The sequence below is a fragment of the Aulonocara sp. 'chitande type north' Nkhata Bay genome, linkage group LG12 (genome assembly GCF_057382095.1).
Source record: "Aulonocara sp. 'chitande type north' Nkhata Bay isolate Kocher_YH1m ecotype deep benthic linkage group LG12, A_spYH_male_GT1.1, whole genome shotgun sequence".
Lineage (NCBI taxonomy): Eukaryota > Metazoa > Chordata > Actinopteri > Cichliformes > Cichlidae > Aulonocara > Aulonocara sp. 'chitande type north' Nkhata Bay.
In genome coordinates, this window is record NC_141355.1 from 4,586,648 (window position 1) to 4,600,098 (window position 13,451).

At 40.8% G+C, this 13,451-nt stretch overlaps 1 protein-coding gene across 1 annotated transcript in view; it reads right to left on the reverse strand.

The window, feature by feature from the left end:
• Positions 1-5,756: 5,756 nt before the first annotated feature.
• htr7c (5-hydroxytryptamine (serotonin) receptor 7c) overlaps positions 5,757-13,451 on the reverse strand; it is a 30,317-nt gene continuing 22,622 nt past the window's right edge. The window contains exon 2 of the mRNA XM_086313259.1: positions 5,757-8,552. Coding sequence (XP_086169385.1) covers positions 7,814-8,552 — 739 coding nt within the window. The 3' untranslated portion in view covers positions 5,757-7,813. The remainder of the gene's footprint in view (positions 8,553-13,451) is intronic.

A 13,451-nucleotide genomic window follows, 5' to 3' on the forward strand; every position in this document is an offset into this window, starting at 1 on the left:
TCTGAGCACAAATATTTCATTCATGTTACCCAGAGGACAGATATCGTTACTTTTCCTCCAAGTCCAAAATAAAGTCAGTGTCAGTATGCTGTACAGACATTCTACTGAGTTTAACCTTGTTCTATCAAAATTCCCTTTACCTCATATGTCTGTTTTATTTTTTACTAAATAGCTAATGTTAGCATGCTAAATTGATGAAATAAGATGGCAAAAATTATGGTGAATGTTACTTGCTGAACATTAGCAGATAAAGTTCTTAATGTAGGCATTTTATTGTTGAAACGTTGCAATGGCTCATCTCTTGCCTTGCCATCTCTGTGATCCTGAAGTTGATAAGCAGTTAAGACTGATGGTCCTATTGCACCACCCAAGACACTCAAACATTTGTTTCGGCAACAGCATCTTTTTTTCTGGAAAAGATCTGGACAGCATCATTACCTCACAGCAAGAAGGGTCTGGATTCGAATCTACCAGCTCGCTGGGGCATTTTGGTGTGTGCAGTCTGCCTGTGCATGCATGGCTTCCTCCACAGTCCAAGGACATTCTTGTTAGTATAACTGATGATTCTAAATAGGTTGTAGCTACGAATGGGAGCATAAATGGTTCTCTGTCTCTGTGCGCTATCCCTGCAATAGGCTGGTGATTGACCCTGAATTGGACAAGCGATGAAAAAAGATGGATGTATGGATCTGGCATAATATCACAAATATACAGTAGCCTTCATAAACAAACACAAAACACTGGAATCATGACTGTGGATCATGGATCTGGATGATGTCAGAAACAAAACAGGCCAAGGACTCAATCTGGCATTTTACATCCCAGCAGGACGGAACCGTTTGATAGACTCAATTTAGAAAAATTCCTTTGAGTCCTTCATCTTGTCCTGTTCGTGCTACTCATCACTGACAGCAAATCTAAGTGACTGTGGGGCAGTACACTGTGGGGAGTTGACAACAGAAAACAGAGCTAAGATTTGAGAGCAGTCAGGTAAGGTGTCATGATGAGAAATTCTTGCATGGGCTCATGATGAGAAATTCTTGCATGGGCTCGACCCCACAGATCAACAACAATGTGCAGTGACAAGAGGCAGGTGGAGATTGACTGCTGCTCCAACTGGCTTAGACAGCACAGGAACACCTGACTGTGCTTGAGTCTACACTCACAGACCAACTGCTGTCAGTCTTCACTTTGCACCCTGCTGCACTGCCAGAGACTTGACAAACTGACATAGGCAAGCTGTGCAATTTAGTTCCCACCTCACCCACACTTCACGACTTCACTTAAGTCTCAGGCTGCCTTCGCACATAGTCACACAGAGCAACTTTTGTGCACTTAGTGCAGAATGCAGATTAAACTTGTACTGTCACATTCATCAAGCTACCGTTACATCCCGTGATTTTCAGCGGATGCCTCAGCATATTCGGGACCCATTCAAGATTTCAGAAAAATGAAAGACAAACCCATCGACTGTATGCTATGCTAACGCGCTACTTCAGGTGGTCCACAGGTGCACAGAACTATAATATTCACAGGCAAGAGAATGTCTATACAATGCACACAGAAATCATGTTTAGTCTTTATATATCCCAACTTTGTTTGATCATCTTTCTGTTTAGTAATTAGAAGCATTATATTCTATTAGTCTAGTGATTTATATCTATTTTAATAGCATTTTAAAGGTGAGGAAACTAACTGGGTTTTTACCACAATTTGTGGGCTACTGATGGCTGTTACGGTCTGTGGCCTCAGGGTCGTAACAATGGCTAGATTAGGTCGTTATAAAACTTTAGTGCTAAATACATTTCTGGCAAATGATGAAGATATGCTGAATTATTCAATTTATATGATTAATGATGTACACTGAATTTTCCGACCAGTGAAGGAAACGTCCATTATTGACATAGAGGATACAAAACTGAACAGATGAAAGTGCCCATTAACTACAGAAATTATTAATAAAACATTTCACAGTTCTTTAAAATGATAAATTGTTCTGTTTTACAAATACTGGAATTCCCCATAAGGTTAATAGAAATTGCACTGGTAATTTTCTGGTAGACCTCAGTCTATTCTATGGATTTTTTCTTTGTTACAGTGTATAAACTTTATTTAGTCGCTCCATTGTATAGTGATTAACACTTTCACCTTTGCATGTGAAAGATCTCTGGTTTTATTCCAGGAAGAGACACAACCCAGCACTTCTAATGTCGGTTCCAAGTCTGGATAAATGGAGGAGTTTTATCCAAAATCCTCCTTCCCATAATGACAAAATGAAACTAAATGGCAAAGCGACTGAGTTGATTGAACACATAATAACCAACTCACAGTGGCTTTAATATATCTAATTTTTTGTGCTTTGTTAACTTGCATAAAAGCCCGCTACTTGATGTTCCTCAGTCTGACAATGGAACTGCATTTTAAATCTGCGTCTTGCACACAATTACAAAGAATTAATTCACACCAAATGGTGGCCTTTGCAGGTTGAGGCATTTACTGTCATTTCATAGGCTGCTGGTTGCAAAAGGCAGCCCATTATCCTCAATCTCACCAAACTGCTGTTTTCTTTCACTGTTCTTAAAAGGCAGCGAGACAGCAATTAAGCTAGTTGAGCAGATGACAAGCAGCTGACCTGTCCTGGTCACTGTGTGAGACGTATACGAACAAAACGACAGACAACTGATGTGTGGTGAATATGTTTAAGTGAGTCTGATAAAAGAAAAAACTTATTCTAATCTTACAAATCATTTCAAGTCTGTCCATCCACTAAATAATCGATTGCTGACATTTCTCTGCATCCTAAAATATTTTATTAGATAAGTTATTTCATGAGATTGCAAGCCTAATAATAACTCTATGTGGTAGATTCTGTTCTGTTTTTTTTTTTTTCTTTTTTAAATTATTAATATTTTATGTCACACTGTTCCAAGTGGGAGTTTTAATTCTGGAAAATCAAGTCTGTCTGAAAAATGTGGCTCGCAATATGTTTTTACCACCACAAATACTGTAGCCTATTTATAAAAGAAAATCCATTTAAACAAAACCTGGCACTGAAATGGGAAGATGCAAAAATATCAGACCTCCGTGTGAATGGGCTTGTAGGTTAATCACAATGTCTGCAAATTCTTTAAGATCCCAAAAAGCAGCGGATGATTTTAGGAAGTGCTACTATTGTGATACGCTTAACATATTAAGGGAACGTGGAGCATTAGACCATATGGGGGCCTTTCCACACACATTCACACTCTTACTGATTGGCCTCAAAGATGCAGTGCAGAACAATCGACAGGCTTATCCGATACAAGCCGTGTAGGAGGGTTTCTTGGCAGCCAGCACTGTGAACATGTGTGCAAATACAAGGCATCAAGTCCATGCTCTCATACCCGAGTTAAAAAAAAACTGCTATGCAAAAGAAGTGTTATATCTACTTCGTTCACTTTGAAGTGTACAGGAGAGGCTGCCCTCATACGCAGGTTCTTTGATGCTTGCAACCTTAAAAAGCAGACATTTACCTTCCAGCTCTATGACAAAACCTAATTACAGGTCGCTGCCTCCACAAAATAAAATGAGGGGAAAAAACTTCTTGGTGACACTTAGATAACTTATCTGCATTTGCCACAGGCCCATCCCCACAGGAAGTCCCATAGACAATGAACAGATACTCATGCTGTGATTGGCCATGGGTGGTGGCCGTGGGAGGAAGTTGATATTTCAGGACACACCGCATAAATTGGATTAACACATAATTGACATGTTTACTGGTGTATTTATAGCTTCCCTTTTTAATTAGTAGGTGGGAAACGAGGCTACATTTATGGCCCTGATTATATTTGAGGATGTAACATCCGGGTACACGTGTGCCCAAAATATCTCAGAAACCAGATTTACATCGATGTGTGTTTGGAATAATCTGAGAGTGGCTTTGATAAGTTACAGGTAAAAGAAATAATTAGTCTGTTACATTAAAAATCGGCAACTACCCATATATCCATCTTATAGTTAGAGAAGGGAAGCATTGGAGAATATTTAATAATTTTAAATATAATGTATGATTTTCTTAAATTAATTATTTTGTTATAGTTTATTACAATTTTTTATTTCTTATTTCTTACCTGGTTAAAATCGTCTCAGGACGTCCAGTCCTTCCGTTGACATGTTGGAAACCACCACGTGTACTTTATTCTGTTCACGCAGTGTAAATGTTAATGCACACATTTTTTGTTCTTTGTTTTTTGTTGAAAGTCAGACTCATACTTTCCAAAAGTTTTTGCACCAACATGTGACGTGTCCTCAGCTACAAAACATATTGTATATAAATGAACTTGACTTTGTCATGTACTGAAAGAAACACAAACTGTATTTTAAACACAATAAATGTGGACTAATCATGTATTAAGTGAGTTGAATAGAAATATTACAAGTTCCTGGTCACCATAATTGTCCTATGCAGTATCAAAGACTATCTCCAAATCAATAATTATTATTATTATTTGCATGTGCAGAGGGTACATGGAAGGATAGCAAAATCACAGTACTTTAAATTCCTTTTCCCCCATGCTTAATCAGAGCTTCCTCGTTTAATTGCTGGGACAGATTAAAAATAGCAAAGCGCGAGTGGATAGTCCCCACATCAACCCCCACAGCTTGTCAGAGCTGGCAACTGAGCCTTTGGGCAGCATATGTGAAAGACTCTCAGCTACTATCCTTCTCCCTTAGATGAATGTACTACATCAAATGAAAATAGTTCCTCCCGTTCACCGACAGCGATGACACACATCAGGCGCCAGCACAGGAGGCCAGACACGGTGACCGAGAGGGCAGGCGCTCCTCGCAGGCGCAGTGGTGCTCACTCCCCGAGAGTAACGCCCGTTGACATGGTTGCCGGGAGTCTGAAGGTCTTAGGGGCAGCGCACAAGATCCACCAGCGCTGCCTCCTCTGAGTGTGCTGAAACAAAATGTCAGCGTGCGGGTTGAGGCTGTGTTGCTGCTCTTTACTCCAGGGACTCTGAACCCTAAATAGACTTTAGTCTGCAAAGGGCCGGTTAACTAGATTTTATCCCCTGTGATCATCATATGGGTTTTTCTTATTGTCAGCAGGGCTGAATTGCATAACATTGTTCAACTGACTTGGAGAGCCACTCATAGTGCAAATGAAAGAGTATAATTAGGAATGTCCTTATGTTAGATTTGGGTACCATCCCACCAAACCATTTGACAGACGGTGAAATCAAGGAAATGGCCAAATGTTCCGCCAAGGCTTATTTTTGGACTCATGTAATAACAGTAATAATATTAAAAGCGGCACATTTAAAGGGTTGTCCAAGAGATTTTATACAGGAATCAGTTGAAAACATTTCGAAAAATCACATTTGTGTTGGGATTGTATGTCGCAGCAGTTGTGTCATGATGAACAGTAACAGCATTCTTCTGGATTAAATAAAGCTAGCCTAATTTCTCTTCAAAATCAGGAAAACTTGCAATGACTTTTGTTGCATTGGACAATGACAGGAAGTGTCAAAGTTGCTACAATTCACAGTTTACCACAACAGCTCTTCAACCAAAGCAAGTAACTATTTCGAGGAGAAAGCTCTGAAAACCCATAGTAAGTTAGCACCTGTCTGCAAAATGAAAAGTATTACTTTTATGTTCTTTCTCCGACCTTTTTAAGGTGAAGGGTTTGCATGTCTGAGTGATCCCACAAGTATGTTGTCTATGATGCATTTGCCCCTGGTATGGTCTCCTGAGGCAAACTGCTGGTGAGGGGCAGCGCTAAGTTTAATTCAACAGACACCTATAAAGAGCACCACTATACACTGGATAGGGGGAGGGGTTCATCGGCAAGTGCTTGGAATATTTTTTTAAATAAATGAGTTTGGCCGTATCATACCTGTGATGTGCAAAGTCATTTTGATGAAACAGTTTGTATGTGTATGTGAGTGAAGGAATATGTATGTACACACAAAATAAAAAGGCTTGTTTGGTGTCAGCCTTAATAATATGATTGGAAAGCCATGTTGTTGGTCTTCTAAGTTGGTCTTTATGTGTTAAATATATTTGAAGTGGTGATTTGCCTGTGATACAGTGACACTCCTCTACAAACACAACCCAAATATGTCTGTACTGAGACATACCTTCTGACCACAAGACGAGACACATCCTACTTTACTCTTCTTCGTCACTGTTTTTCCCTTGGAGTAAGCAGACAGCTGTTACCCAGACTCTGAATAAAAGCATTTGCTCAAAGCAGACTTAACACAAAGGCGTTTCTGGGGCAGACGGGAGGGGCAACCATCCTTAAGAATCCTAGCTGTAGCCCAACAGTCTTGGCGATACTGCTTTAAGAAAGGTCACAAATGTATCAAAGACTTCTAATGGGCTTAAAGGTTGGTCTTTATTTCTATGCATGACATACTGGGTGCATCAGGCATTTGAGGATGCTCCGTGGGGGCTAGAAAGCAAGAAGACCCATGTTGATTGTCTCCTAAATCACTGCAATCTCAGTCCAAAGAACAAGAACTTCACTGACTTTGCACGAATGGCTTTCACACTAATCTAGGCCACAGTGACATCTTCGGTGTTTCTTTATTTACAAAGTGATGAAATACTTTTACCCCTTTCCCCAACTTCTTTCTCAAGGTAATAACAGAGTGGTCACTCAAAGCGCTCGCACACAGCTGTAGACAGATTGACTTTACACAATAAAAAATAGCATTTCGATACAAAATGATACAGCAGTACACCTTTTTTGGGGGGAGGAAATGTAGAGCATTTCAAAAAATCGAGGTAGAAAATAAGCACACACTGCTCGACTGATGATATCGGACATGGGTTCGTACAAGTCACTGAGGAGATAAAAAGGAAATGTACTGAACTGGGGGGGGCACACATCCTGATTGAAAAGAGAGATAAAAACACTGTCAACAACCAGTGAGGAAAACGAGTCTTAACAATGTGGAAATTCTAATTATTAAAGTGGAAACGTTTAGTTGCCTGGAGAAAAGTGAAAAGCTCCACAGTATCATGGTTTCTGTGCGATGCAGTGTCTGGGTTACCCATGAAACACCGCTGCCACCACTTCTGTTTTGATTAATGTATACAGTGGCATGTAAGAAAAATATGTTTCATGCAGACACAAAACAAACTACCTTCAAACACTGAGAAGTTCTCACTATGTTGTGTTAAATCAGCATTTTCCACCCCACTTTGTTCTACTTGGAATCACCAGATTTTAAACAACTGGGTGACATCTAGGGTGCTCAAAATAAATTCAGTCGGAGGACCAGCTTGAAGGCTCTGACTTTAGATGGCGTGATATAAGTTTCAGTCCTGTAATACGCCTCAAAGTGTTTACCTCCCGTTTGAAAAATAATCATCGGGGATTTGCGTGGATACACGATGAGAGGGAGATGCTCAGAAAGCCACGAAACAAACGTTATTTGTTATCAAACATCAATTTTGTTAATATACAGAAATCTGCTTGCCTTATGGTCTCTTTGAAAGCCCTAGAATGATTGATTGTGTTTATATGTCATTTCCTTTGTTATGGCATTATTCCATCATAAATCTGGAACAGGATGGAATTGTGGCATATGCACAAAAGCAGTGTCGACTTGAATAGTCCATCAAGTACGCTCTGTGATTTTCTTTCCAAAATAGAATGACTGACTCACACACTGAAGTGATTGTGCTGTCTGCAGCGAGCCACTAACACTGACTTTTATCCCGTTAGGCCGTGTCTGTCTGCAGGCCGGCTGTTTATGTGTCGCCTTTTAAGCACCGAGTGTCCAAGAGCAGCGACTTTAACCATTCGGCCTTACACTTTGAGAGCTTCGTGTACACCCACGGCAGAAAGCCGACGGTTGATGTTGCGATAGCGACACCGGAGAAGGTCACGATAAGTGGAGCGCAGGTCTCGATTGAAGAAGGCGTAGATGAAGGGATTCATTAAGGAGTTGGCGTAACCTAACCACAGGAGCGTGCGCTCCAGCCAGATGGGCACACAGCTACATTCCACTCCGCAGATAAAGGGCCTGGCGGTGGACAGGATAAAGAAGGGCAGCCAGCACACGGCGAAGACGCCCACAATCACCCCCAGTGTCGTGGCCGCTTTTTGTTCCCGCTTGAAGATGGAGATGTTTCTGCGCTCGCGGGTCAGCAGGCGGGACAATGCGGCACACTCCTCTGCCACGCCGGGCGGCTTCAGGCCCTGCATTCGGAGAGCCTCGTTAGCCACTGTTTCGAGACGCTCGCGTCGTGAAAGGTTGGTGAAGCGGTGCTTGGCGCCGCTCTTGCGAGCTGCCCTGAAGATCTTGTAGTACATGACCAGCATGACCAGCATAGGGATATAAAAGGCCACAGCTGTGGAATAGATGGTGTAGCCAAAGTCTTGGCTAATGAGGCACACACCGGCTGTGTGGACGTTTTTGGCCCAGCCACAGAAAGGCGGCAGTGTGATGGATGCTGACACCAGCCAGACTCCCAGGATCATCTTGGCCATCAGCTGACCGTTCTGCCGGGCTGGGTAGGTGAGAGGTCGTGTGATCCCCAGATACCTGCGAGAAAAGGAGACAAATGAAGCATCATTAGCAAGTACTAAAAGCATTTGATGTCACATTGACATCTTGTTTTAAACTCCTCATCTAATATATTCTCTCTGTCATCTCAAAAACAAAATCTTATTATTCATTTATAATTTACAATCCACCCTTTTAGGCTTGTAGTGTGGTAGCATCAAAGAAACGTCCCCTCATTTCAAAGACAGACATCTGGATGAAAGGTCTTAAGCTCTGTCATTGCCCGGAGGGTTATTTGCTGCTTTTTCTTTGGCTCTTTGAGCTTGGTAAGTAGAGAACGAGCTATCAATCAAACAGGCAGCTCAGTGGTTTCAAATAGCAGCTGGAGGTGTCAGGGAAAAAAAAATAAGGACAAAATGAGGTGTGAAAGGCTCGGATTTGTACAAAACTGGGAAAATAGCCACTATTCACACAAAATGATAAATCTGCGTGTACGACACTGCATGTTTTGGCGGCACGCCCGCAGCACTCATCAGCACCAGATGCGTCATTGATGAAAACTCTATATTCCACTCTCCGGGCTATTTATCTGATTTCTGCTTTGCTGTTAATTCTAACATAAAAAAACTTGGTAAGGATCGCTGTGATTCACTGTCAAATTACATTCAGTGCTTTTCGACTTGGGTCTTTACTCTATTGACAGGTTTTTAAAAGTTCAGCTTGTCAGGTGTAGCTTTAAAATATGACTTCATCTTTAAACATTTTCTCCAGTGTTTGTACAGCTTAGTATTATGCTAGTCACAAATATTACAGAGCTCGCTGCCATCTGCAGCTCATTTTCTGTTACCTTCAGATTAAGTATGGACATTAACAAACTTGGCTGTCAAATAACATTATAACACTCCTCAGAAATCATTTCTAGTGCGTTTTTAAGAGATGCTGGTTGTAGACACATTTGAGTGAAGGTATACAAAATGTCAAAATGCTCTCTAGTCCAGCACCTCTGATGCACACTGGTGCCTATTAACTAGTGCCAACACATAATGCAAGTGGTATTGATCTAAATCAGAATGACTCTGAATGGACACCAGGGCTACAACTAGCGCTTTGCTAGGAGCGCTTTATTATATCCTTTCCTCACCACCAACACACACACACACAGACATCTAACCCAGATCAGATTTTTTTAATCGGCTTTAAAAAGCCTCACACGCCTCGTATCAGAACTGCCACGCTGAATGAAACATCAGTCGTTTATCTGAGACAGGTGTCATTATGTTGTCGCCCATGGCAGGTCTTGTGGGCTGACGGTGGTAGAAAATACTGCGACACTAAAGAAAGAAAGAAAAAGATACAGCTACAACTGGTAGTTGCGTTGGTGTAGGTTACTTTTGTCATTGGTTACACGAGACAGTAACTTTTCAGTTTCCATGTAAACTGTGTGCCGCGCACCATCACACTGTCAGACTCCAAGATCCTTCAGCTCAGGTTGTCCGTCCTCAGTGGACGTTATATAACAACTACTTTGTGTTCATTCTTCTAATCCCTCCACTAATCTGAGTAGTTTACACCCCTCACTTAAAATGTACTTAAGTTTCACAGGGGAGACTAAACACACAGACAACAATGTCAAATAAATATGAAACAGAGCCAAGATGAGTACGTGCCATGCTTCTACGGAATTCATAATAGATACGCAGTAATGCAACACTCCTCTCTGAATCCATTACTCAGTAATGAAGATGGTAATGGTAAATGGTAAATGGCCTGTATTTATATAGCGCTTTACTAGTCCCTAAGGACCCCAAAGCGCTTTACATATCCAGTCATCCACCCATTCACACACACATTCACACACTGGTGTTTGTGGTGCTTATTTGGGGGGATATTTGTTTGTCAGTGGAGGGTGGAGGGCAGTTCTCTGCCACCATGACTCATCTTCAGACCTTTAGAAGGCAGAGCTGTTTCCAGGCACACTCTCATTGGACACACAATCCTCTCATCGTCCTTCTGGAGACAAATGACTGCCGGTTTGGCTAAGAGAGCACGCATTTTGACACTTCATTACACTGCTTCTTGCATATCTTGCAGCAGGATGTGCTGATGCAAACATCTGTGGGTTTAATCATTCTTATTTTTGCATTCTAAAAATTGAACTTTACTAACCCTGGAGAGGCAGGGTAACAAGAAACAATAACAACGGCAAAAAACATGTACGTGTAGTTCCCTTTGCCGCGTACAACGTAACAGTGATAGGTTAATATGGCAGAAACATGCATTCAGCTCAGAGATAAAAGTATACTGTTCTTTCTCCCTCTCTCCGCTAACTCCTGTGTTCACCAGCTGAACACAGTTAGTCCCCAGCACTGACACGCTGCCACATTATGAGCACTGTCAGAGTGAGACAAAAAACATAAGTGCGCCACAGAACTGAGCTGAGAAACCAAGCAGCATCGCTACAAGGGATGTCTCCCACATTACACACAGTCACTTAATCCAATGTTGATATTAAAATACAGAACTTTTATTTTCATACACAGGGATGTGCAAAAGTGTTGAACCACGGACCCAGACTTTCATTTTTATTTTTATTTTTTTGCAAGCTTCCTGGTGTTCTTTCAAAGTTTTTCTTTAGACATTGGCTTCTTTTTAACAAATTTACAGTCAATATAGTGGAATTTTTTTTTTTTATTATTAAGCTACTTAACATTGACCTGTCACTCATTCAAGCGTCAAAAAGTTACCTAACTAAAGGGATAAACCTGTGTTGTCTCTAGACAGACAAGAACCAAATAGCATTTTATGCACTCGGTTACTAGCAGTCTGTCTTAAAAATATATCATATGTTCTCGTTTCTTTAGCTGAATCTATAAAAAATGCAAAAGACAGACATAGTTTGACAGGCACAAAATTGTATTTTTGCACCAGCAAGGTGATTCCCAATGAGCTATTATCAAAAAACCTGGTATATCTCACCATGGTGTGCAGTTTATCTCAATAAACTGGATAGATGGAGGGCCTATAAAACTATCTACAGTAGATGAACAGTATCTGAAAGTCATGTCTTCAAGAAATAGGAAAAAACCCAGCAAAGATCATCCACATTCATTGGACTGTGTTGAAGAAAAACGGTGGTCATAGCAAATATTGACTTTCAAGTTAGAATTGAACTGTATTTCCAGTTATTTAAAAGGGTTCTTATATGGTGCTTTTTCTACTCAAGCTTTCAATGCACTTTGTACAACATGTCTCATTCATGCTTTTTACTTCATATAAGTGTTTTCTAAAAAAACATTCACAGTCCAATCTTGAACTCCAGGTTCAAGATCTCGCCCAAAGAAAACTGGAGCAGCCAGACTTCGAACCACCAAGCTTCTGAATAAACGATGACCTGCTTTACCTCCCAAGCAACAGCCTCTCCATTTGCATGTTATAAGTAAATTGCTGCATCTATTTCCTGTTTATAGGAAAACATAAACAAGAGGTGGCTCAAGACTTACGCATTGCTGGACCATCTGCAAGTCTGAATAGAAATCTAGAGCATTTTTCAAAATGCATACCATATTTGAACCTTGCAATATGATGAAAGCGCAAGCTAAATACACAGTGGCAGTGGATTATAATCACCTCCTATACAGTGTGACCTGAACACAGTCAGTGATGTTTAAATTATTTTTTTTATTCACATCTCTGGTAGATACAGCGGCCCTCAGGAATTACCTGTCCATAGGTAACCAGAATGTCCAAGCTAATGGAGAATTCCATTACCTCCACTAGGCTACCCCATAGAGCACAATATAGTGTGCTATTTTCTGCTCTGAAACACTGTAACTGGCCCTCTTGTGCAACAGTCGTCAGTCATCTCCAGGAGAGCCTCAGAAACCTTTTACTTCTGAGAGGGGAAACATGGTGAAATATTTATCCAAGCCATTGGCTGAGAGACAGGGTGGTAAATTTGGAGCTCTGTGTCTGTCAGAATACCTTTTTTCCCACAGAAACTTTCCACTGAAGTCCCTTCACTAAGCCATTTATAATTCTTATATCAAGCACAAATGTGCAGGGAGGGGGTCAACATGAGTTTAAAAATTTTAAGTGTTGCCCGTTTTTGGAAGATCTCTGAATTCATCTGCGTGTGATTTAAGCGAGCGGACAGAGAGGTGCAAACGTCACCTGAAATCAAACCGTTTTTTGAGAAATGCAGCTTCATTGCTTTATGAGCTTGGTTTGATTTATCTAAAGTGAACGAGAGTGCTGAAAATGGGAAGATCTCAGAAAACACAGTTCAGTGTTCACTCGAGTGTCAGCTGTGTGCAAGATATACCGTAGAAAAGCTTGTTTGCTTATTGATTTGTTAAGTACACCGTGTTGTAATAAAGGTATTATGAGCTGGACTAGCTCTAAACAAATGTAAGGTTTGACCTCTGGATATGATAATTAAAAAATAAAATAAAGAGTACAGTTGTTCAACACATGCATTTATTTATTCTGAGCTTTCTTCAGCTGAAGCACAATGGATGTGTTCAGTGAGAGCTCTGGAACATTTCTCCGACATCTGACAACGAGTCAAGTCCTCAAGGAGCGCTTCAGCTCTATTTGAGGAAGCACCATAAGACAGAAATTGAGCTGCTTTTCTTCTGACAGAGCACGACGTGAATTTTCAACAAGAAAGCAAAGGAGCAGCTTCGTCTTTTTCCGGGTTTTACACACAATTAAGCATTTTTGTTCTAACACACTTATACCTGTTTAGGTCAGGTTCTGTTCTCTTGCCTGATTTCTGCTCGTGGTGAGGTGAGAATGAGTGAGTAAAATAATAATAGAGCTGTTTCTTTAATCACATTTAGACTCTTACATAAGCTAAACTGAGTCATCCCTGGACAGACACAATTCTTCCCTCAGATTTGTGTATTACCTCCAGCCAGTCTGTGAATAACTATTATT